This window comes from Nelumbo lutea, chromosome 1 (genome assembly GCF_056320005.1).
Source record: "Nelumbo lutea isolate HS-2025 chromosome 1, American lotus-T2T, whole genome shotgun sequence".
In the NCBI taxonomy this organism is placed as follows: Eukaryota; Viridiplantae; Streptophyta; class Magnoliopsida; order Proteales; family Nelumbonaceae; genus Nelumbo; species Nelumbo lutea.
Genome location: NC_142684.1, coordinates 126,273,640 through 126,301,087, shown reverse-complemented (window position 1 = coordinate 126,301,087; position 27,448 = coordinate 126,273,640). Strand labels below are relative to the sequence as shown.

The 27,448-nt window shown below is 37.7% G+C and overlaps 1 protein-coding gene across 2 annotated transcripts; it reads left to right on the top strand.

Annotated features, from left to right (window-relative positions):
• Window positions 1-4,290: 4,290 nt before the first annotated feature.
• LOC148877397 (WD repeat-containing protein ATCSA-1-like) lies at window positions 4,291-27,191 on the top strand. Of its 2 annotated transcripts, none has more exons than XM_088986409.1 (9): window positions 4,291-4,769; window positions 8,913-9,173; window positions 9,257-9,416; window positions 9,836-10,011; window positions 17,012-17,252; window positions 24,265-24,419; window positions 24,526-24,615; window positions 26,764-26,832; window positions 26,963-27,191. In XM_088986409.1, exons 1-9 carry the CDS (start codon window positions 4,620-4,622, stop codon window positions 27,020-27,022), a joined length of 1,362 nt encoding a protein of 453 aa, XP_088842535.1. In that variant the 5' UTR covers window positions 4,291-4,619; the 3' UTR covers window positions 27,023-27,191. The 2 variants fall into 2 exon arrangements, with proteins under 2 accessions (XP_088842535.1, XP_088842525.1); XM_088986399.1 differs by having other exon boundaries at window positions 4,479-4,769; window positions 26,752-26,832.
• Window positions 27,192-27,448: the final 257 nt, after the last annotated feature.

Genomic DNA, 27,448 nt, shown 5'->3' with positions numbered 1-27,448 from the left:
GCTGGTTGAGGTTGGTTTTAACAGAATTTATATTGGCGCCCCACATCACATCCCAACTGTGCATTGGGAATGTCTCCCAATAACAATTACATGAGATGTTCCCAATGCATGTTGAAATGTGCATATGAGGTGCTTGCGAACTGCAGATGTGAATTCATTTTAACATCCACCTTGAAAATGAAAAAGTATTTACTACAATAGTAGGAATGAAATAAAGCTTGAGAGAAGTGTTCATGTGAGTGTATGCAAAAGTAAGGTTGTATTGGGGCTTATAATGGTTTTGGCTACAGATTATAATGCTTTCAAAATCTAAGGCTGCATTTGTAAGCGGTGTAAAACACCATTGATGATGTTTCACACCAAATAGTTTGAAAATGTGAACAATTGAGCATAAAAAATCGTGCCTATTGATTTGGTGTGAAACATCATCAATAGTGTTTTACACCGCTTACAAATAATCGATGTAAAACCTCATCATAAGTGACATTTTATATTGATTTACAATGTAAAACTCCACTCCATCCAAATGCCAACAAGTCTGAACCAAAGTGGAGTTTTACATTGATCTTGATTCACACTCCAAACAAACACTGACAAAATTAAACTTGTGGTGAGGTTTTACACTTCTTCCAAATGCAACCTAACTCATTTTAGATTTTTAGTATAATAGATTTTCCCAAAGACAACTCCGCATTGTAAGGTTATTGTTTTATGTTGCTAGTCTCAAGCCCTAATAGGGGAGGGTGTTTGATTGACAGTCACACACTAAAACTTTTGCATATCTCTCATGTTGATGATGGGATTTTCTCAAAGTTCAAAACATATGTTGGCTCAAATTTTGTTTTCCACAATCAGAGACTTGAAACCAAAAGTTTATCAAACACTAACAATGGAGTCATGTAGCTACATAATCTAAAGGTGTCAATGGGTTGGGTTTGGATTGGGATAGATCCAAAACTAATCATTAATCGGGACAAAATCATAGATCTAGAGCTATCTTGATTAGCAATCAGCTAGTTTAACCTAATAAACCTAATTATACTAGCAACTATAATTATTTATATAAATAATATCTTAAAAACTAATTTTAATAATATACCTTAATAAAAATGATAGTAAAATAATGAACTATTTATACATTAATAAATCAAGTGTTTTTAAATAAAACTATCTTATATATATTATTTGTAAATTTATGATTTTAGACATAAAATATGATAAAATTATAAAGAAAACTAAGAAACCTTTATATATTATTAAGAAAATAATCAATTCAGGTCTGAATTGGCTTAAATTTAAAACAAGCAACAACTAGAATCAACTCAATTATTAATTAGAACAAAATCATAAAAATCAATATAGTCAGTTCGGTTGATCAGATAGAACCGACCCATTAACAACCCTAACCAAATTACACATGAGAGCTTTCAAATAAATAGTATATACAAATGCGTGTTTCTTGTTTTTTTTTTTTCAATTTTCATTATTATAAGGATAGGCAACATATTTTGTGCCTTTACAATTACCACTCCAAATAACATTTGTTCCCTTTTTGACAGGATTTAAATGGTTGGGCTAGATGGTTTATTTTAAAATAAAGGAAATATTATCCGAGTTTGTAGGTAGAGGTCCTTGGCCTCTATAGGTGGGATGGGTGGTCATAACAAACCAAAAAATCAAACCAAATTAAGGAAACCCAATAAAAAAAATCAATTAAATGAATTGATCAAGTGGTTAACTATTTAATTAATTCAATTTTGATTCGGAACATTACAAAAGCTAAAGGACCAATTCGATTTGAAATATATGCCCACCATGAACACCTCTATCTCCATGAGCCATATAAGCTTTGAAAGATTTTGATTTGCCATGGTTTGGAATTAGCCATGTCAATTTAAATTCTTTATACCCAAGTCTTACAATTAAAAGAGTGCATCGTCTTCGTCATCATTTCTTATCCCAACCATATGGAGTTGGTATGTTAGCATGGCATGGCCCGTAGGATATGCCTCCCACCCTTGGGATATTTGTGTGTGTGTGGGGGGGTGTCAGTCTGGCACGGCCCATGGCTCGAGCCCGCGTGGGCCCATGTTGGGCCTGGTTGGGCTGGTCCGTGGGCCGAGCCTTGGGCTAGGCCGGGCAGTAGACTGGACCAAAGTTATTTATTTAAAAAATTGAAAAAAACTTAAAATTTTAATTTTATATGAATTTTGATGTATACAATTGCTTATATATACAATAATATGGGTTGTGTTGGGCCATGCCCGACCGCAGGCCACAGGCCGCATGGCACGATGGGAGGAGGGGTGTCAGTCTGGCACGGCCCATGGCTCGAGCCCGCGCGGGCCCATGTTGGGCCGGGTTGGGCTGGTCCGTGGGCCGAGCCTTGGGCTAAGCCGGGCAGTAGACTGGGCCAAAGTTATTTATTTAAAAAATTGAAAAAAACTTAAAATTTTAATTTTATATGAATTTTGATGTATACAATTGCTTATATATACAATAATATGGGTTGTGTCGAGTCATGCCCGACCGCAGGCCACAAGCCACATGGCACGATATTGCGGGCCATGCCAGCCCAACCTACTGACCTGAAACCCCAAGCCCAACACGCCCCATTGGCCCATACAAATCGTGTAGGGCTGCGGCACAACTCGTGGACCATCAGTTCTATCCCACTCAAAATCGCGCTTAGTCACGAGCAACACAACCCAATTTACACCTCTACAAATCCATTTTATTTAAAACCATATCTACTATTAATGCTTAAAAGAGTTGCATTTACTTAAATGATTTCTATTAGATGGGGTCAATGCTTCATTTTTGTCATTTCATAGGCTTTTTCAACATTTGAAGAGGTTTCTCAAACTCTCTTCTCCCTCGGCCCATTGCTCAATGGTTACCTTCTTTTTTTTGACAAAATATAGATAGCATAAATGTGCAATGCTCCTATGACCTACGTCCCCCCATCCGAGCTCAAATTTAATGTTTCCTCATTGTACATTTGAGATTTTGTAAAAATTTGAACATGATGTATATTTTAAAATTTAATTAATATTTTAATTTGCATTAAATAGCAACATATTTATTATTTATAAAATAAAAATATCATTTACAAAAATAAAAATGTTATATACAAAAATTTGACAATATAATATAAAATTGAATGTCAAATCTGCTAATCTTCCTTCATATAAAAATTAATTATTTTATTTCATAAAAATAATATAAGTAAAAATATTATTAATGGAATAATTATTTTAGTAATTAAAAATTATCAATTTGCATATGACATGTATCTTAGAAATTATACTATATTTGACATATTTTAAGTTAAAATTATAAAAAATATTGTTGACCAGAATTAATTTTAATTGAACTTTTTGTTAATGTTAAAAATTAGAAATAGTAAAATAGGAAATAATTGATAATAATTCAGATATAATAGTTATATATGTTTTGTGAGTTGAACTTCAATAGAAAATAATATAATAATAACAACTTTGTGCATGTATTAATTTGTAAAAAGGAATATAATATGTTCCAGCACTCTTGGCTGATACATTATCAATAAAATTGTATGGTTTCTATGTATCCCACTATATTAATTATAATATATTTCTTCACATATAGCATTATAATATACAATTGGCATGTATTTATATATTAATTATGGCTATTTTGACTTTAAATATAAGGAAAAATTCATGATTAGTACCTTGTACTTTGAGCCTAGTGCCACTTTGGTCCCCGAACTTTAAAATGTGATAGTTCATTACCTCGAACTTTCAAAATGTGCCAATCTAATACTTACCGTTAACCAGTGGCATTTGAAAAGACATAAATGCCTTTCGAGTATCATTTAATTTTCTTTATCAACCATCTAAACGTTGATAAAAAAAAATGAACAATCCCAAATCCTTACCTCTTTTATTCAAGAAAGTTGGGGCCACAAAAATATTCGTTGAGACATAACCCCAACTTTCTTGAATAAAAGAAGCAAACAATTTAAAAAATGTTTATTTTTTATCGGTGTTTAAATAATTGATAAAAAAATTAAATGACACTTGAAGTACAAGCATCTTTTTCAAATGCCACTGAATTATCATGTTTTAAATTTCGAAGAACAAGACACTAGACACAAATTACAAAGTATTAATATATTTATATACATTTTTTGTTCGTATCTAAGATTTTCAAAGCATATTATTGATATCTCCCACGATGTACAACCATCTATACATTTTTTGTTCGTATCTGAATATAAGAATCATTGACTGTAATATACATCCCACGATGTAAATCACTGCCATCTTCGTCGTCTGCAACTGATTTCAAATCAACTTATGAAACATATCTGGAGACACGTGTCCAGATATCATGTCATCAATTTGTGGGTCCTGATCTTCGTAGCATGCCACGCGTCTAGATCTCATTCCTATGGTCCAGCTATACACGATTATCTGAATCGAAAATGTGTTATACCGAAAACAAGAATGACATTGTAATGTATACGCGTCCGGATCTCGTTCTGATAGTCTCTCGCTGTTCTCGTACATATATCCGTTGAGTTTGCCGGTACCGTCAGATTTGGGTCAGATTTCCGAGAAGATGCGCCGGAAATGTGGAAGGAGTTTTGGGATAGACAATCGGGTAAACTCCGTCCTTGTTCATTTGCCAATCGCGTTAGGTCAGATCGCATCGCCTCTCTCGAGCTCTCCAATCACAAGGAGATCATCTCCCCCCATAGAGGCGCCATTAATACTCTCGAGGTTCCTCCTCTCCCCGCTGTTCGATTCTCTCTCTCCATCATTATTCCCTTGGTTCCTGTGGGCTGTAGCAACAAGAAAAATAATCCTTACTTTCGATGCCTTTCTCTTTGGTGGCCTACGTATTTTTTAAAACTGTTTCTGCGTTGGCGTAGTTATTCTAGTTTTGGTGATTCCAATTTGTTAGTTCGAAATTAACTATGTTTTGCTTACTGTCTTTTGCTCCAGCAGCTCGTTTCTTTCTTTTCTTTTCTATTCTTAGTCTTCTTTCTCTATTTTTTTAATTGTGATGTTTTCGTTGAGTATGAGGGAGACATAACAAAATGATGTGTAGTCCTTCCTGTCTCTGGCTGAACTGATAGTTTCTTTCTGTGGGAGTTAAAAAGCAGGAAGAAATTAGGTGAGTACAATAGACTGAAAAATACAATGGTGCACATTTTAAAGTACGAAATTGGACATCACCTACCCAGTTACAGAATGGTGGATTTTTTATCTACCATGGAAAGAACATCTTAACTATTTATGGTATCTAGAATCCTTTGGAAATTAAGGCAAGTCGTCAGAATTGAGCTTTGTAGAAGAGGTAATAAGCCAAGTTTAGTGGATATCATTTACCTGTATGTCGTGTGGTAGTCTGGTTGCATGTTTACTTCCTACTTTACCTGAATAAATCCCATTTGTGCAACGAGCGTGGTGCGTCTTTTCTTCTATTCTGTTATTTGTTTGATTGATTGCTTCCCTGAATTTTCTGTTCACGGCTGAAGTGGCCGAGTTTGTCATCATATTGAATCATCATACAAAAGAATTGCAATTATTGAGATTGAGTATTATGAAAATGTAACTGAAAGGAAAAAAAAAAACAAAAAAGATAATGTGAGACTATTCTTTCAGCTTGGACCTTTTCTTCCTTTCACTTTTGTTTTTCGTTTATCTGACCAGGGGATTTACTCATTAGCTACACAATATCTTTGACTTTATTGATCAGTTACGCAATATCTTTAGCTCTGAAAATGTTTAATAATGCAACAAAAAAATTGGCAGTTAAAGGACTTATTAACCATAGTGCAAAAATGCCAGAGGTTAGGTTCATATCCAGCCCATCACTCCCAAGACCCCAGATAACCAGTACCAATGTTCGGTGGGCAACGACCTTTCGAGCAGAGAACAAAGAGAGTGTTGCATTCCCAGTAGGGCATAACAGCAGTTCGTCTGCTTCAAGGGAGACGAGAGACCTCTGATTGCAAAATTGCAATGAAAATTATATTCTTCAATGGATAATTTTTGAAAATGAACTTACAAGATAATATAATAAAGGCACCTACACATGTGCCCCACTACCACTCTGCTAACCCATAACACAATAACTGATTCAACAAACTACTAGCTACAGGCCTAAGAACATGCCAAAGACCCATTCCACCCTGACTACTTATTTACAACTATCAACTCAACTGACCCCTGACTTTCCTTTCTAGTTGTGAAATCCGGCATTCATAACCAGGATTCATTGCTGTCTCTGATACCAGTTATTACGTTCCCAGTAGGACATAACAGCAGCTTTGTCTACTTCAAGGGAAACGAGAGACCTCCAAATAAAAATCCCAATGGATAAGGGAATAATCTTCAATAATAGTTTTCAAAGTAACTTAAACAGGATTGTATCAAGACTCAAGACTTCTACTGATCTTCTACTTCTCATGACCCACTACTCACACACACACACACACACTACTTCACCTACGTGGCACACCATAACTCTATGGACTCTATAACTGACACAGTCACTCAAACCCATAACGATGAGCCAAAGATCCCTTCTCACTAACTTCACTTGTTTGTTTACAACAACTGACCTCCTATTACTATTGATGGGATTTACAGCAACCAACCCAACTGACCCCCAACCTGTGGGCCCACTAATGGGCACATAACAGAGACAGGGGATTATTCTGCTATTTTACTGTTTCCTGTCTTGTATGATTTATGTTATTGTTAGCTGAGGCTAACAGTCCCAATGAGTGTAGCTTTTCTCATGTGTCAGTTATTCATCATTATGAGAGAGGGGGGACAACCCTGGTTCATCCCATTCCAGAATTTCCTTGACAGCACCAGATTTGGCTAAGGCATCAGCCAAGCTGTTGGCACATCTAGGCACCCATTTGAATGCAACAATTGAGAGAACCATGTGATACTCGAAGATCCTGAATTAGAAGGACTTCACATCTTTAAAGCGAACTGTACATCTAGAAGGCATGATTTGAATTTCAAGGCCATGAATGAATCTCACAGTATTATCCAGCCCTAGAAGGGATCCCTTTCTTATTAGTGTTGTGGCAACTCTAGAAGGGCTTTTCTAGGTGTGAGCTATCACCTGTGTATTATACAATCTCTGCATCATGTCCAGCAATGGTTCCACCTCCCAATCATTTAAATTTCTCTGGAATTGCAGGTTGCATTCAATGTTTCCATCTTGCTCTTGCATATACTCTGCCATCCTGCTTCTTTATCTGTTGCTAATTCAAATAGGGAGGGTAGGTCTCCATTAGGGGGCTGTTTCCACACCGGCAGTCACTCCAAAATGTCATTTTTTGGCCATTTCCCACCATCTTACTCTTTCATAAAATGGCTTTATGCCTTTTCTATCCCTTTCCAAACTGAGCATCCTTATGATTGGCTTGAGTCTCCTGGATCCCATCCTCATTTTCTTGTTCTGTATTTAGCTTGAATTCCCCTTATTATCCAAGTAAATACATTGAGAACAAATACATGGGTAGAGAAGAAAGTATGCTTTTCAGCAGAATCAACTTGCTACTCTTGGATAAGTATTTAGCTTAATATGCGGCTAGTCTCTTAACCATCCTGTCCACAATTGGTTTTCAAATTGTTTTCCAGTTGTCTGGCTCCCAACAGAATTCCTAGGTATTTTAAGGCAATTTTCCTATTTTATATCCCCACTCTTCTGCCTACTGCTCCAAATTTTACATCGCTTCACAGCTATCAATCCACTTTTATGTGTGTTTACATGTAAGCCTTAGACCACTTCAAACCACAGTAGTATTGCCATTAGGTTTTTGAGCTGCTCATATGATGCTTTGCAGAATAATAAAGTGTCATCGACATATTATAATAAAGGAACTTCCACCCTCTCTTCTACTACAAAACCTTCTAAGAGACCTCCCAACACATCCCTTTTCACCAACTTATTTAGAGCTTCCATGACATAAATGAATAGAAAAGGAAACAAGGGATCGCCTTGTCTTATTCCTCTCAAACTTTTAAAACTCCCACATGCTACTCCATTCATCAACATCAAGAATCCATTCAGCCATTCCCTTTTATTCCCATTATTTGCATTAGAATTCACTAATTTCTGCCAAAATTACTTTAGCTGGTTGCTGGAAGAAATCCTAGAACCAAGTTGGCAATTACCTTTCTATCCTGCATCATAATCCATAACCTTAGAAGTAAGAAATTATTGCAGGTCTTATGTCTTTTTGGTGTTCTAGAAAGTCAATAGAGGTGATTTGAAATCTTGTTAGGAAACCCTTGGGACAAAAAATAAGTCAATAGGGCTAATGCTTTGGCTGATTCATTAGCTAAGCAAGGGGCGATTAGGGATCAGTTGTATTGGGCGCAATTGTAAATCTGTACTAGCTCTGTTCTAATAGTGAGGCTGCATCTCACGCCTCCCTGTGGGATGCTTGTAACGATGCATATCTTTATGATTTTTAATAAATTTTAATGATTTGTTACTTGTCAAAAAAAAAAGTGCATGATTAGTCAATTCCTCTGGTGTTGATCATCCATATAGATGCAACTTTTTTTTTTCTTTTTGAAATCCTTAGATCTTCATATAGTATTCATATTAGCATGTAAGAGCCCAAAATAATAGACATTTTTTGGTTAAAAAAAAACAATATAATTGAAGGTTGAGTTTATCAATCTAGGACCCTAGTATTTGCAAACAAATACCACTAGGCTTTCAGACTGTAAGTTATGTTTTCTGTAAATTCACATATCCAGGTGTCATGCTTGGCTACTTGAATACATGCTTTGGCCTGCACATGTATTGAGCACTCCTTTTGATATAGACTTTTTCATTTCTTATGTTATTTGTCTGATCGCCTATCTATACCATGAGGTTAGGTTGATTTGACAGAGGGAAGGTATCTATTATCCGGTGCAGCTGATGGTTCAGCTGCTGTTTATGATGTCCAACATACCACAGATTATGAAGGAGGTGGTCTTGTTGCAAATCACCGGTGCTTATTTATTGTTGACAAACAACATGAGCATGGCCACAAATATGCTGTATCCTCAGCCATTTGGTATCCTGTTGACACAGGACTATTCATCACAGGTTCATTTGATCATTACATCAATGTTTGGGATACAAATACTCTACGGGTATGCATTTTCCATAGTTCTCTTTCCTCGAGCTTGGGTCTTGATTTATGATTTTTATTGGATGCATTGCATTATGTCATTAGGTGGTCATGAATTTTAAAATGCCTGGAAAGGTGTACAGGACAGCTATGTCTTCAGTAGCCACATCTCACATGCTAATTGCTGCTGGAACTGAAGATGTTCAAGTTCGCCTATGTGACATTTCTTCAGGGGCATTTACTCACACATTATCAGGACACCGTGGTAAATAATAAATTGTTGTGGGCCTTAATTCCTTTTTCTGTTTCTACCAAAACATTCCTTTTTCTGTTCATATTTCTATCAGCATTGATATTTTTTCCCTTAAAGATGTGCTTAAAAATTTTAATATTCTCAAGCCTAGATGAGGCCTAAATTTTCATGCCTGACAGTCTTATTAATCTTCCTACTAATCTTACATTTTTTTTAAAAGATGTATCTCAATATCCTTCACACTCATTTTTTCAGAAATTGAATGACCACAAGAATCACCTTCATTATTCACATGTCTTGAATCAGTTGTTTCATTATTCTAATTTGTTCAGAACTTGCTTAATGTAAGAATGAAGAAAGGTCCTTGTAGTCATACTTTTAGGATTGGCATAAATTTTTGCTTCTATATTCTATCATGCCTGCAATTGCAGATGGTGTAATGACAGTGGAATGGTCTACTTCTAATGAGTGGGTTTTGATAACTGGGGGATGTGATGGGGCAATACGTTTCTGGGACATCAGACGTGCAGGGTGTTTTCTTGTCTTAGATCAGTCCCACTCTCAGCTAGGAAGACGGCCACAACTCCTTGATCACTCATCTACAAGAGTAAGCTCTCTCTCTCTCTCTCTCTCTCTCTCTCTCTCTCTCTCTCTCTATCTATCTATCTATCTCTCTATCTATCTATCTATCTATCTATCTATCTATCTATCTATCTATTCAACGTACACAACATAAAAAAATGAAGGGAAAGATATATTTTTAGTAGTATTTCTTTCGGATGTAACTCTATGGGTTTTGTAGCCAACCCATGCACAGTACCAAGAATTGGATGGCCAGCTTATAACCTGAGCCTAATTCAACTCTAGTTTACTTGAGTACAACTCATCTGTTGCTTCAATAGGGCTATGCTATATTATGCTTGGTTTAAGTTATTGGACAAGATAAAAAATAAATAAATAAATTGAATGTGTATGAGCATTGTTAGATTCAAAATCAAGTAGTCATTTCACGTACAGTGCAAGATGCTAGATCAAACTTTAATTGTTTGCATTATTCCCAGAAACAAACATTATATAATATTTGTTGTCATTCTCTGGTTACCTAGTTCTTTTAAATGGCTCCACCCCTTGCAGTGAACTTTCCTATCCAAGCATAACCCAAGGTCGCAACTAAAACTTGTAAGTTAAGCTGGTTTGTTGAGTTAGGTTTGAGTCAGGTCAGATGTGCATTTTGAGATGTTTTGTATTTGAAAAATTGCTACAACTGGTACAAAATTATGTCATTGTTCATTTTTTTATGGGTAAGGAGAAAAAATTTTATTAAGAGGGAGAGATTAAGGATGTACCATCTTTATGTTTCCAAACAGACCAGCACTAAAAGAACTACAAGGATGATTAAGCAAGAAAGCTGATCCCCCACCCCACCAGGAAATTTCTCTGAAGGGATTCCAATTTCTTTGCCACCTCGGAAGGGATGGGAAAGAGAGAAAGAAAGTAGGGTGGTTTGAGAGGGTGCTCTTTACAAGTGTCATTCTGCCTCCCGAGGAGAGGTACTTTGCCTTCCAAGAAGCTAACTTCTTTTCGATCCACTCAATTACAGGATCTCAAACAGAAGTAGAGTTATATTTTGCTCCAAGAGGGAGCCCCAAATATTTTCTAGGAAGGTGATTCACTTCACAAGCCAGCACCTTAGCCAAAACCTCCACATTGTCAACATGACCCACAGGAAAGACTACACTCTTCCCTAGATTCACCTTGAGACCTGATACAACTCGAAACCAGCAAAGGATATACCAAACATCACTTCCAATTGATTAGGGGCAGCATCAATAAAACACAACACACGGTATTATCAGCAAATTGGAGAAGGTGCACTTTTTCCCCCAGTCGGGATTTCCTACTCACTTTTCCTACCCACTCTCTACCTGCCATGAATTGGAGCCACACATCTCTATTACGAATTGAGAGATGTGTGGCTGCAATTCATGGAGGGTAGAGAGTGGGTAGGAAAAGTGAGTAGGAAATCTGGGCTCTTTTTCCCCACCTGGAGAGATTTCAAAATCATCCCATAAGCCTCCAGAGACAGCCAACTTATTGAATTGAAAGAGCACTTCCATGAGACAAATGAATAACAAAGGGGAGAGAGGGTTCCCTTGTCTAGTACCTATAGCGCTCTCAAAGAATCCTGCCACTTGCCTATTAATTAGAACAGAATTGGAGACATGACACAGGCTTTAATCCAGTTCCTCCATTTTTGTCCAAATTTTTACTTTTTGATAAGTGAAGTTAGATTTCATTAATTTTGAAAACATAATCATTACAAGCATCCCTTAGAGAGGCACAAGATGCTACCTCTCTATAAACAAAACAGAGAAATTACAAGTGAGCCCAAAACAAAGATTGTGTATTCACCCCTTGCTTGGCTAGAGTATCAACTAATCCGTTTGCCGATCTCCTAACCCATTGTATCATCAGATTCATATTCTTGGTGATCCATAAAATCCTTTTTAATTCATCCCTGTAGCACTATATCACAGATTCTGGATCCTTTAACTAACCCACCGCCAATTTTGAGTCCCCTTCAATCACCAAATTGGTTATGTTCAGATCATTTGCAAGTTGTGTAAGGCTGCAAAAAATTCTAACTTGAGAGAATCCCCATACCCCAGTGGACCAGAAAACAAGGCTATTAATTTGCCTTCCATGTTTCTCACAACTCTCCCTATATTAGCAGGTCCTGGATTCCCCCTGCTACACCCATCAAAGTTCAGTTTTACATAGTCCTGAGGTGAGGGAAGCCATGCAACATTTATTCTTTCCTTTCTAAAAGAGCTTGTTGCAACACCTTCCCAGTTCCTCCTTAAGTCGTGAGAAATTTGAGAAAATTGGTCCAAATATTTGATCCAATGGATCACTCTAACCATCACACAATCCTTTATTTCTTCCTTGCTTCTTTCCTTATCAAAGAAGACTCTTGCATTCCTCTCTTCCCAAATGGTCCAAACCAAGGCTGCTCTAACACACCACATTATTCTTCCCCTCTTTTTTGGCCATGTAAACATATAAGGATCAAACAACAAATTAACCTCCGCTGGTAAGGACCACTTGCATCCAAACAAAGAAAAAAAAACAACTCCCTATATCTACAGAAAAAGAGCAAGAAATCAGTCAATGATAGCAACTCTCGTTATCAGATCTGCACAAAGCACACCAGTTTGGGGAGAGACATAAATTGGGTCTCCTCTTCTGTAGCATTTCTAAAGTATTAATTTTCCCATGAATTACTTCCCAACAAAAAAGCTCTTATTTTCGAGGGAGCGGGTTTGCGCCAGAACTCTCTTAAGGGAACCAAAGGAGAGGGCAAAGGATTACAAAGAGACTTGAAAAAGGAAGCACAAGAAAACAGACCCTTAGGGTGAGGGACCCAAACATGCTTGTCTGACTTATCAGGATGAAAACACACATGTTGAAGTATTTGAAGCAAGTCCAGACAAGCCCCCATTTCATCATCCCTTAATCCTCTACAAAAAACAAAATCCCAGTTATGATCCACTGGGTGAACAATGATTTTAGAGATACATTCATTTTTGTACAAAGAAACTGAGTATAGGGATGGGAAGAGATCCTTTAGAGGATGAGACCCAATCCAAATATTCTCCCAAAATTTAATAGTATCCCCTGAACAAGCATCATACTTGTCAAACTAGAGAAGAGTGAGCGAAATTCCATGAATTGCCTTCCATATAGACGCTAATGTAGCCCGGTTTGAAACACCTGCATCCCAGCCATTCCCCAACCTACCATGAATATTGGCTACCACCTTATGCTAGAGTTTGTTCTGTTCCCGTGGCCATCTCCATAACTATTTCCCTAGTAATGCCAAATTCTTTTTATCCACATTCCCAATTCCCAGTCGTCTCGCCTCTAGACTTCTACTCACAGTCTCCTAGTTAACCAAGTGGTCTTTCTTACCTTCTCCCGATTCCCACAAAAAATCCCTCATCAGTTTCTCTATCTTATTTATTTCCTTTTAAGGGATTCTAAAGACCGACAAGTAGTAGATTGGCAGATTGGCAAGAGTAGACTTAATCAGAGTAATCCTACCCCTAAGTGAGATGTAATTCCTTTTCTAGGTTGCTAGTCTCTTGGTACACCTCTCAAAGATTGGACTCAACAACCTACTCTCTCTAGGGTTTGCACCTAGGGGAATCCCTAAGTATGTCAAAGGCCACCTTGAGATGGGTCAATCTAGGACACTTGCAACAACTATAAGGTCTCCTTCTCCCATATTAAGTCCTGCAATACAACTCTTCTCAAGATTAATTTTAAGATTGGAGACAAGTTCAAAATTCCTCACCAAGTCCTTTAGATTCCTTGCCAAAAGTTGATCTCCCCCTTCACAGAAGATTATAATATCATTTGCAAACTATAAGTGAGTAATCAGTAACATATCCCTTCCAACCTTCCAGCCACTAATTCTATTCTCCCTTTCAGCCTTATTTATAATTCTACTCAAGACATCCACAATTAGGGTAAGGAGGAAAGGTGAAAGAGGGCCTCCCTGCCTCAAACCTCTACGAGCTGGAAAGAAGTCTCTCACAATCCCATTTACCAGAATCGAGTAATGTCAAGTCTTAATACATCCAAAAATTCAATTACACCATCTATCCCTAAATCCACACGATTTCAGTACCTCAATTAAGAATGCCCAATCCACCAAACCATAAGCTTTCTCAAGGTCCAACTTACATGCAAAGCCTTTTTTCCTAGATCTTTTCATTTCTTCCACACACTCATTCGCAATGAGGATTTGGTCAGCTATTTGTCTCCCTTTTACAGATGCCCCTTGCTACCAACTAATTCATGTAGGAAGAACTGTTTTTAGCCTTGTGGAAAGGACCTTGGCAATAATCTTGTACAAGATGGTCACTAAGCTGATTGCTCTAAAGTCCCTAGGATGGCAAGCATTAGGCTTTTTTTGGGACAAGAGCTAAAAAGGTAGCATTTATCCCTGGACTAATGAAACCCTTTTCTGCAAATTCAATGAACACCTCAACTAGATCATGTTTCACAATTTCCCAACAATCCTGATAGAAGACCATAGTGAAACTGTCAGGCCCAGAGGCTTTAGATTTGTTCATTGAGAAAACTGCCTTTCTTATCTCTTCTTCTTCAAAATTCCTTTCCATCCAACAAGCTTCTTCAAATTCCAGGCAAGTCCGATCAAGGTCCTCTATATCCACTCTGTCAATCAAAGGTCTTTTATAGATGGATTTAAAGTGGTCTAGGAATCTCCTAACAATCTCACTCCGATTTGTTCATTGAGAAAACTGCCTTTCTTATCTCCTCTTCTTCAAAATTCCCTTCCATCCAGCAAGCTTCTTCAGATTCCAAGCAAGTTCAATCAAGGTCCTCTATATCCAAGGTTCAAAATATCGCAATGTATCGGTCAATATGTATCATTCCGACAAGAATCCGATACACGGGACGTATATAAATCATTCGTTCCATTTCTTTTCGTATGTATCGGCCGATACGAGCCCGTATCAAACTGTTTCGAATTTATATCGGTCGATACGGGCCCAAAACAGTCCGATACAGTTCGGATATGTATCGTTATTCGTTAATTCACATTTAATATCAAATCTCTCACTAATGTTGTTTATTTAAGTCTAATTTCTCTTTCATTAATTAGTCAATTACTCCAAGGCAAATTTAAAATTTAAATTTGAATTTTAGCACCTAATTCAAATTCTCTCATTAATTCCTTTAATTAATGATCCCCTATCATTAATTTTGTTTTGTTAGTGTAAAAACTTCAAATTTTAGCTATAGCAAGATTCGAACCTTGGTCACTTAATTGTAAGTTTTAACAACCACAAGTTTGCCAGCCATACATATTTGTTTGCTATGATTATATGTATTTTTAATTTTAAGTAAATTTTCACTTTTCTTAATGTGTGACAAGTTTTTATTAATAAATGCTAGAATTAATTATTAAAATTTATATACTAATTTATATTAAGATTAATTATATTGGTTTATGAAAATTGACATTCACATTTTAGTTTTTTTTTTGTTTTTTTTACATTTTAATTATTCCATCATTTTTTCAACGGTTACTAATTGTGCCCTGATATGTCACACTTTATATAAACCATTAAATTATGGTTTTTTACATTTAAATTACTTATATACAATCATAAAATTTGTAAATATAGTTAGTAATATATTTTTAAGATTTATTTGAATTTTTTACCATATTTATGCGTATCTTGATTTTTTGTCCGTATCCATATGTATCCAAAGTGTATCCCGATACGTCTCTTAAAATTGTCTTTCTGATACACCTTGCGTTTCCGATACTTTGAAACTTGTCTATATCCACTCTATCGATCAAAGGTCTTCTATAGATGGATTTAAAGTGGTCTAGAAATCTCCTAGCAATCTCACTCCGATTTGTTCATTGAGAAAACTGCCTTTCTTATCTCCTCTTCTCCAAAAGTCCTTTCCGTCCAGCAAGCTTCTTCAGATTCCAAGCAAGTCCAATCAAGGTGTGGAAGATTCAGGGATGGGGAAGGCAGATTGACAGCACTATACTTTGGCCCTACTTCAAGGTTTGAGGCTGATCAAGCAGTGGGGATTTCAAAATTTTGAGGTGGAGGGAGACTCTAAACTGTTAATAGGATGGCTGCAGACAAAAAGCTTGGGGGTATGGACAGCAAATGAGGAAGATTTTTTGCTTAGCAAGGTTAGCTGGAGTAATCTTCAAGTGGACAAGGAGGTCAGCCAATGCTGTGGCTGATACTTTGGCAAACCAGGGGACCCTCAGGGAAAACTTATTTTGGGTTGTGTTGTAAATCATGTAATACTTTTGGGGTCACCACCACTCATGCTAGGAGTGGTTGACTGTCTGTGTATCAACTGTTCTAATGAAAGTTACTGTTTTCAATCAAAAAAAAAAAAAGAAAAAAGTGTGTGTTTGTTGCTCGAGCTTTAGTGCATATGCATTTATGTTTGATTATAACCAAGGTTCAAAATTTTGATACGTATCAGACAGCATTGGCTGATATGTATCGTATTGTGGGCTTCCCGATATGCTCCTACAGGGGGTGTTTCGGGGTCTAACCCGGTTCAGGAGGTAGACGGGGCCTTAAACTGACCCCTCTGAACCAGGTTAGAAAAAAAAAACTAGAAAAAAAGGATTCGAGCATCGATACAGTCAGATACGCCCCTACCAGCGTATTGGACTGTATCGGTATTTTGAACCTTGATTATATAACATACTAATTTAAACAAGCTGATAATATTAGTAACCTATTTGGAGCTGGGCTTATTTTCCTCTTTCTTTTATCATGACCAAGTACTTTGTTCTTGCTCTTATCTGGGCATCAAAACTTTCTCCTCTCCATTCTTGCCCATAAATTTTATTCCAACTTTAAAACATCATGGATACATTCTTTTATTACTTTTTCTTCTCTTCAATTTTGGAACTTTTCATGATTTAAGTTGCTTCTGTTGACATTATTTTTCAAGTAAACAACTTGTAACATTAAATCGTTGTGCTCTTTAATCAATCCTATCATTTGGCATTCTTTCTTACTCAGGGATCAGCAACCAAATCTGTTCCTTCAGCCCAGTATTCTTGTGTAAAAACCAAGACGCCAAACAGGAAGATAGCTTATGGTAATGGCACAAAGCATTCACCAAGCTTTTCTAGAGTTTCATGTCAAACCAGGCAAAGACTACATCCAGGGATGTTATCTAGTCATGATCGTGCAACTGCTCATTATGGTGCTGTTACTGGGCTTAGAGTTACTGGAGATGGCATGTATTTGTTAAGTGCGGGTACAGTTTTAGTTTTTCGGCAATAATCAGTAATTATTGATACTAGTTCAGGATTCTAGAATTCTTATACTTTATTAGTTAAGAATTTTCTGTTGATTGTGTTTGCTTTGGACATAGATCAGGTGGTGGTGGAAATAGGCTTACAAGTGGTTGAAATGATTCCATCATTAGAAGATGGTCCTTGGTTCAGACACACCATTACAGAGGCTAGGTCTTTGGCATCTGCAATGAAAACCTATTCAGATAGATCCCAAGATCAGCCAAGGATTACAGAGGCTAGGTCTTTGTTATCTATAATCTTACTATAGATGAACAGGGGTGGAAAAATCTGTCCTGGGGTGCTCTAGGCCAGGGTTAAATTTGTATTCTCTTGTTTATGATCTAGACTGTGTACTAGTGCTTGGAACTGTTTCTTCATCTCTTTGAAGGTAGAGATGTTATGATTCGGCCTGCCTTGGAGTTCTGTTTGTCTGAGATCAGTCACGTAGAGAGAGGTAGAAAGGTGGAAGGAAGAGAGAGAGAAAAGAAGAAAATCTGGTTCGAACTGGAAGTCAAAGAACATAACTCCCATTCGGCTAGACATGTGCTTTTGTTATTAAAATTAATGGAAAAGACATATGTGCCTTTATTTAAGTAAGGAGCACTGGTTCCAACACAATATTACAGATCAACAACCTTAATCTAAGTATAAAGACAGAAATACCCCTACGCTAACACTCCCCCTCAAGCTGGTGAGTATATATCATATACTCCCAGCTTGTTATATATGTAGTCCACTCTTCCCCGACTCAAGCCTTTTGTAAATAAGTCTGCCCACTGGTTTCTTGTATTAACATATGCAGTGTCTAGCTCTCCATTCAGCACCTTCTCCCTCACAAAGTGACAGTCAACCTCAATGTGCTTGGTTCTTTCATGAAACACCGGATTCGAAGAAATATGAACTACAGCCTGATTGTCACAATAGAGCTTCATTGGAGTATTGATGTTGTACCCTACTTCCTGTAGAAGGTTCCTTAGCCACACTAATTCACAAGCAGTATGCGCCATAGCCCTATATTCTGCTTCTGCACTACTTCTTTCCACGATTGTCTGCTTCTTACTTTTCCATGTCACCAGGTTACCTCCTAGGAAAGTGCAATAGCTTGTGGTAGACCGCCTATCAGACATAGAACCGGCCCAGTCAGCATCAGAATACCCTTCTATTTCAAGTTTTCCGCCACTTTTGTATATCAAACCGCGATTTGGAGCCCCTTTTAAATACCTCACAATTCTTAGAACTGCACTCCAATGAGGAACCAGAGGTTTCTACATGAACTGACTCACCACACTAACTGCAAATGAGATGTCTGGCCTAGTAATGGTTAGGTAGTTCAGTTTACCTACGCCGTCGTTATCTGCCAGGGTCTTCAAACACTTCACCCATATCACTACTTAGCCTAGTATTTGTGTCCATAGGTGTTTCAGTTGGTTTAGCACCCAACAAGCCTGTTTCTTCTAGCAAATCAATCACATATTTCCTCTGGCACAGATTAATACCATACTTAGATCTTGCCACCTCTATCCCCAAGAAATATTTCAGTTTACCAAGATCCTTTGTCTGAAAATGATCCTGTAGATAAGTCTTTAACTTGTCAATACCCATGTTATCACTCACGGTAATAACAATATCATCTACATACACCACCAACAGTATTTTTCCTCCCGGAGAGTCATGATTGAATACAGAATGATCAACTTGGCACTGTTTCATACCAAACTTCTTTACTACCTCACTGAACCTACCAAACCATGCTCGAGGAGACTATTTAAGCCCATATATAGCCTTCCTTAATCTGCACACCTTACCATCCTCCCCCTGAGCAACAAACCCTAGAGGTTGCTCCATGTAGACCTCCTCGAGTAAGTCACCATGCAAAAAGGCATTCTTGATATCAAGTTGATATAGCGGCCAATCATACATAGCTACAAGAGAGATTACAACATGAACTAACCCTATCTTAGCAACTGGTGAGAAGGTCTCTGTGTAGTCAATACCATAAGTTTGGGAGTACCCTTTTGCAACCAATCGCACTTTCAGGCGTTCAACACTACCATCAGGCAGATACTTAATTGTATAAACCCATTTACAACCAACAGCTTGCTTCCTAGGAGAAAGAATGGTGAGGTCCCAAGTATGATTATGATGAAGGGCTGAAAGTTCTTCTTCCATCGCACGGCACCACCCTGGAGAGGCAAGGGCTTCCTGGACATCCTTAGGGACAACAACTGATGGCAACAAGGTGACAAATTGGCGATGGGAGGTAGAAAGGTGAGTAAGTGAAACATAATTAGAAATAGGATGAAGGGTGCAAGTGCGTTTACCTTTCCACAAGGCAATGGGAAGATCAAGCTCAGATGCTGGGTTCGGGTCTGGAGCCAGATCTGTCGACGGAGATGTAGCCGAAGGAGTAGTAGTTGGTACACGTGGGCGATGTGTATATACATGACGGATAGGTGGGCGTTCAACAGGTGGTGGCACCAGAGGCAAGGATTTGGTCACAGCTGGAACAAGGGGAAGAGGGTCGGCAACGGGAAGTGGAAGAGGAGGAGGTGATGAGGAGGAAGAAGCATCACTGGACCCCAAAAAGAGCAGAGTAGACTCAAAGAAAGTGACATCAGCACACACAAAGGACCATCGAGAACTAGGATGGTAACACTTATACCCTTTCTGGGTCCGAGAATAGCCAAGGAAGATGCACTTGAGAGAACGGGCATCGAACTTGTCGTTCCTGGGACCCAGATTATGGACGAAGCAGACACATCCAAATACCCTAGGCGTAAGAGGGAATGGAGACAATGTGGGAAACAAGATCGTAAACGGAGAATGACCATCAAGGACGAACGTGGGCATCCGATTAATCAGAAAACAAGAGGTAAGCACCGCATCACTCTAAAAGGGTTTGGGAACATTCATGTGATGCATGAGGGATCGTGTTATTTCCAAGAGATGGCGATTCTTTCTCTCAGCCACCCCATTTTGTTGTGGGGTGTAGGTACATGAGGTCTGATGTATAATGTTGTGTTGGTCCAGGCATTCTTGAAATGATGAGGATAAATATTCACGGCCATTATCAGAACGGAAAACTTTAATGTGAATACCAAATTGATTACGAATCTCAGCATAAAATTTCTGAAAAATGGTAAACAAGTCACTTCTTTCTTTCATTAGATAGAGCCACGTCATCCTTGAAAAGTCATCTACAAAAATGACAAAATATCTATATCCATTATATGACATCACTTTATAAGGACCCCAAACATCGGAGTGAATCAAAGAAAAATGACTCGATACACGGCTATCAACCCTAGAACTAAAGGGAACACGATGGTGTTTCCCAAACTGACACGACTCACAATCCAAAACAGAAAGTTGACTCAAAGATGAAACTAAAGACTTCAAGACTTTTAGCGACGGATGACCAAATCGGCAGTGCCACTGGAGAGGAGAAAGGGATGACTAGGGAGCTGTTGAAGTTCTTCCACAACTGTCAAGATAATACAGTCCACCAGCTTCATGCCCTCCACCAATCTTCATCCCCGTCTTGAGATCCTTAAAAACACACAAAGAGGGATAAAAAGTAGTGAGCAGTTAAGTAATTTGGTCAGCTTACTAACAGGCATAAGATTAAAAGGCAATTTAGGAACATACAAAATTGAGGAGAGGGATACAGGGTCTAGATCAACATTACCAACACCACAAATTGAGGATGTGGAACCATGAGCAAGGGTGACAGATTGTGATGTTGAGCAATGAGATAGGGAAGAAAACACACCTGGAGTTCCAGTCATGTGATCGGAGGCTCCAGAGTCAATGATCCAGGGATTGGGTGTGGATGCCAAACAAGCCATACCTGAGTGAGTGAAAGTCGTCGTGTTCTGTTGTGATTGGATAAACCTCTCATATTCATCACTGGGAACACTCACCATTTCCTTCACGGGACCATCTATGGATGTAGGAGTTATTTGATCAGATGAATGATTCTCCTGTCTAAAGTTGGAACTGGTGTCACTAGTCACGGCATGATTAGCCCAGGTTGAGGGTGGACCATGTAGATCATAACAATAGTTAATGGTATGTCCATCCATACCACAATGAGTGCACCTCCTTGGGCCTGAGCGACGTCCTCTACCACGGACTCCCCCTGAATCTTTGCCCCCAGCACGACCACCACCACGATTATAAGTAGGCCCACCATTGCCACTTCGGCCATACACCGGACCACTACTACCACCACGGCTAGACTGAGCTCCCCGAGCTCCACCTCTAGCACCACGACCTCTCGACACAACAATGGCAGACCTATCTGAGATATTAGAGTTCTCAGTAGATCCGATAGAAGTCCTCCGGAGTCTAGCAAATACCTCTTCTAAAGAGGGGAGAGCTGATCCTCCTAGTATTTGAGCCCATATTGGTTCATATTCAGATTTCAGTCACATCAAGTTGTTCTCTCTGTTGTTGTTGAATCTTGACATCAGAAGTGAGAGGGTGATAGACATTCAACTCATTACGTATGTTTCTCATACTGGCATAGTACTCCTCAAGACTTTGATTGCCCTGTTGTAGATTAAAGTACTCCTAATACAATTGATACACTCTGGTTGTATTGTCCTGACCTGAATACAATTTCTTCGCATGGTCCCACACATCTTTGGTAGTGTCAAGAAACATGAAGTTCACACTAATCCTAGGTTCCATACTACTCCATAACCATGTGATGATCTGAGCATCCTCTTGCTCCCAGTCTTCATACTCGTGAGAGTCAGTGGAGGGTTTCTCCTCTCTTATATGTTTTACCTTCTTCTTTGCCTTCAGAAAGACTTCGACAGATTTAGCCCAAGGCACATAACTTTCTCCATTTAGTTTAATGGAGGTCATCTGAACATTCAGGTAGTCTGTAGGCACCATCACATTAGGTTTACAATCACTGTTATCTCCCATTCTGTTATCACCGATTCTGTACACTTGCTGAATTCTATTACCACTGAATTCTGCACACTGCACACGACTAGATCACACTCGTCACACTGATTTCAGCACTTGTTGTTGCTGAAAAGTACACTCTTTACACCACAAACCCTACTCCTACGGCTACCTAAAATCTCACCACTATATGATCACAACTCTTATTTCGAAATACACAAAAACAGCATAAACCCTAGCACATGATCTGAAACATACTTCCTATTTGATCCACAACAGAAATCATGCACAGAAATCTCTTACCTTATCACTGAAGGAACAACCACACGAGCAGAAAATCAGTCCACACAAGACAGTCACTGTACCACACAGATCGGCCCTCTTCTCTTCATCGATTAAGGGAGGGCGATCTTAGAAACCACAGCAACCGACCACACAAGACACAACTGGAGGCATAGAAACCTCCAAGGGGAGAGGGCGATCACTCCTTTTCAGCCCTTTCCCTTATCTCCAGTTGAATGCAGGAAAATCAAGAGAAACCCTAGATAGGGTGCACAGAGAATAGAAATCTAGGCAGACAGAAATCTAGGCAGATTCAAGTGGCTCTGAGGTAGAAAGGTGGAAGAAAGAGAGAGAGAGAGAGAGAGAGAGAGAGAGAGAAAAGAAGAAAATCTGGTTCAAACTAGAAGTCAAAGAACATAACTCCCATTCGGCGAGACATGTGCTTTTATTATTAAAATTAATGGAAAAGACATATGTGCCCTTATTTAAGTAAGGTGCACTGATTCCAACACAATATTACAGACCAGCAACCTTAATCTAAGTATAAAGACAGAAATACCCCTACGCTAACAGATGTCTTTACTTTTCTGCAATTACCCATTGCCTGTCCCAGCTATCTGGGGTCTCAGAAGGGGTGTACTGGATAAGGACCTGACCTTCAGCACCAAGTGGCCATCCTGAAACTCGAACCCATGTTTTCACACATTAGCCCAAAGTTTTACCATTGCACCAAGCAATTAGGGGTAAGCATTGTTCAGTTAAAACCGAAAAAACAAATTGAGAATTTTGGTTTCGGTTGTTTCAGTTTTCAGGTTTGAAAATTTGGTTAACCAAAAAACCTGAGTTAATTAATCAAAGTTTATTATTTATACACAATATATATGTATATTATATTATATATTAAAATATATAATGTTTATATATATTGTATAATATATATGTTAATATGTTAATATATTAATGAAATTTAGTTTTAACCGAAAATCCAAACTGGAAATTTCAGTTTCAGTTATTTCAGTTTTCCATTATTTTGGTTTCAGTTCGGTTTTCCATTTAAAACTTCAGTTTTAAAAATTTAAGTTTATTCAGTTCATTTTTTTGACCAAATAAACCGATTGTTCACCCTTACAAGTAATGGCCCTCATTGATCTAGTTGATGATGAAAAAGAACCTGTTGATTTATCCAATTATCTGGGCAAAAGCTTCTAATGTGGTGGAAGAACTTTAGTAAAAGGGGTTCCAATATGCAAATGCTGAAGATATTCCTCCTAATGGTATAAGGGAACATGCAAGGACAGCTTTTATCAGGTGGGACGTCCTAGACCAAAAATCAACTTGATCAACTCTGATATGTCTGATAAGTTTTCTCATTGTCTGGATGATCAGACGTAATATTGAAAGGGTCCAATAACGAGTTCTATTGTGGTTTATTGTCATGATGTCATCTAGTTGGTTGATGTGTGGGTCAATCTTGTAGGTGGGAACCATCAACCATCTAAAAGTTACTCCCATCCCCATAGATAAGATCTGCGGCCATTGTTTTGTTGCCTTTAATATTTTACCTTGAGTCGTCTTGTTCTTAAATGCTTTCCAGCCTGATTGAACCTAGGTTAAATGTCTCCTTTATGTATTTAGTTAGTCAACTAACCTTATCAAAGAAATGTCACAATTGTGAACTCTGAAACTGTACGCCTGGCTTGTGAATTTTAGAAATGTCACAATTTAAGAACCAACTCATGAACATTCTCACTCCTGGCTTGTGAATTTCAGGCTCTGATTCAAGATTAAGGTTATGGGATATTGACTCTGGTTGTAACACACTTGTGAACTTCGAAACTGTACGCCTACAAACTAGCAAGGCATTACAGCTTGCAATCACTCAGAATTCATCCCTTGTGTTTGTTCCATGCATGAGTGCTGTCAAGGTAATAATTCCCTTCCTCGTAGCCTTTTAATTGTCTGGAAATCTACTACTCTTAGGAAGCTGAGTTACTTTTGGTTAAACTTTTACATATTTTGAGAATCTCTTAGGCATTTGATATGTGGACTGGTCAGACATCTTCAACATTTCGTGGCCACTATGAATATGTGAACTGTTGTTGGTTTAGTTCACAGGATCAGGTATTTATCTCAGATACCTTTAATTTCAGAATTTAGTCAATCTGAAAATGTTAGAAACTGGTAAGAATGTGGTCTGTATGAAAATGCACAATGTATTTATTCACAGATTTCCCAGATTGATTCATTCCATGTTGCACACCTTCTGTATAAAAAGATATACTTGATTTCAACAAAAATATAAACTGAAGTGAGAGAAATATAAAATTAGGAGTGCTACTTGTGTGGGCCTGGGTTGAGCATTTGTTAAATTTTGAATGGGCTCCAGTCCATAATACAGGTGAAATTCTTTAAATCTGATTTGCACTCCTAGTTAAAATACGTCTTTAGCAATGTCAATATGTATTATTGCAAGGGATCTATTAATAGAGGTCATAGTTGTCAAGAGGCGACAAGGCGCCCTAGGAGTCTTGCCTCGCCCAGTTGCCAAATAGTTTTGTGCACTATGTTATAAAATACTTTTATATTTTAATTTTTTGACATTATAATTATAAAATAGCCATAATTAAAATAGAATACTCATTTTATGTGTTTATGTACTAATTTCTTTTTATTATTTTCTTATTTGTTAGGGTTTAATCAACACAAACATTGCTAACTGTTGTATTGAACCCATGGTTCAAAGTATCGATACACCTCTATGTATCAGTAGAGATATAACATTACTTATAACGATACTCCCCCTATTCTTTTATTTCTTTGGTTTTCAATTTCATTTTTAAATATATATTATTTTAAAAAATGGGTTCCCGAAAACACCTACCTGTAAACATGTGTATTGGGGCGCCAAAGATACAATACAATACACCCGATACGGGGCGTATCATATCGAAGTTTTGATCCTTGATTGAATCCTCAAAGATTTCAGAACCTGAGAAGCAAGGGAAGAACTTAAAATTTTGTTTAAACAACACATTTTCTTCTTACAAATCTTCTTCCACCTTTTCTTTTCTTCTTTTCCTATAACAAAAGTAGGGGTTCAGCCCCTATATTTTTTGAATTTTCTTTCATTTGTTCCTTTTCTTCTCATAAAATGTTGATTTTCGATACTTAAAGATGAAATTTATACTTCTCTTATGAAAATTATGGATAATTATTAAGGAAAGATGGTTATGGAACCTAGGAAACTACCCTAGGATATATGGTTTTACTTAAAAAAAATCCATCGCCTAGGTGCCCACCTAGGTTACTAGGCGGCAAGGCGCCCTCCTATCACCTAGCCTTGCCTTGGCGCCTTAAAAACTATGATAAAAGTGTAAAACAGGTTGTGCTGGGACCAGCCCATGGGTCGTGCTTCCATCCCTGGGATATTTTGGGGGGTTGGCCCGACACGGCCCGAGCCCGAGCCCGCGTGAGCCCGGGCTGGGCTGGAACGTGGGCTGAGCCTTGGGCTAGACCAGGCCAAAGTTATTTATTTAAAAAAAATTGAAAAAAAATTAATTTTAATTTTATATGAATTTTGATGTATACAATTGCTTATATATACAATAATTAAATAAAATACTATAATAAAATTGAAATTTTGTTTATTTTATTAATATATTATGTACTATATATTATTATATAATTATAATTTATATTATATTATATATATATATGGGCCGGGCTGGGCCACAGGTGGCATGGCACAACAGTGTGGGCCGTGTTGACCCGGCCTGCTGACCTGAAACCCCAAGCCTGGCACGGCCCATCGGCCCATACACTCGTGCTGGGCCGTGGCACGGCCCAATTTACCCCTGTATCTATTAATCAATAGTAACCGTGAGGCAGAAAAGATTAATGTGACATTCATACTTGAGCATTACATTTTTCTGTATAGTAATTTATAATATTTTAAGCATTAAATGCCTGTTAATTTTTTTCTGACACGAGTTACTGTGACATATATGGTGAAAGTTTACTGCGAAATCTTGGAAAAAGAAAACAGAAGGGAACCAAAAGTACATGTATGTTTATGTTATTAATACTATTACAGGACTCAGCTAACTAAAATTTAGGGAAATCATCCAGGACTAGTTGACCTGTAATATATTCACTGCGTTCATGATAGGTAGGATCAAACCATGTAAAAGGGTCCAACTTTTGGAACATCAGTTTGTTTTTGTACATCATATGTATTGAATGAAGATATATTTTCAGTCCTTATTGCAGGAATTGTACACAGGCAGTAATGATAGACAAATTCTAGTATGGTCCCCATCCAAATCTATAGTTACCGAGGTGGTTCTCTCTCTCTCTCTCTCATAGTTTTTCATGATACAAACTGATAGTCATCAATACCTACTCTTTCTTTAAATCACTTTTATATAGTAAGAAGACAATTACCAGTATGTCATTTAAATTAATACAGGATGAAGGGAGCATGAAAGGGCAGAGACCTACATTGGATTGCGATTATTGGAGTGACTGAAGATTGAATGTGGTCTTCACCAACTGTTGTATATAACCTTCTTATTCTGTTATTTTCCATCATCATGAATCTGGATTTAAACAATAGTATGACTTATACCCCTTTGCACAGAATTTTAAAACAATGAAACAAGGAAAAAAAACAATGCATAAAGGCAGGTTCCAAATTAGAGCTTTCCTTCATATCTTTTTTCCCCCTTTTGGTTAATTTATAGTGCAAGAGTACTTGTTTCATACAGGTATTTACAGATGGAAATTTGAGCGACAAACATCATCATCTGCTACGTTATTTCACTTCTTTTGTTGTTATTTGCTATTATCAAGGAGTTATTTTATTAACTTGTAAATTTGTAGCAAAAGGATAATTAAGAAGTTTAGTCTTTTGAATAATCTTATTCATGGATTTTGACCTTGTTCAAAGGAATGG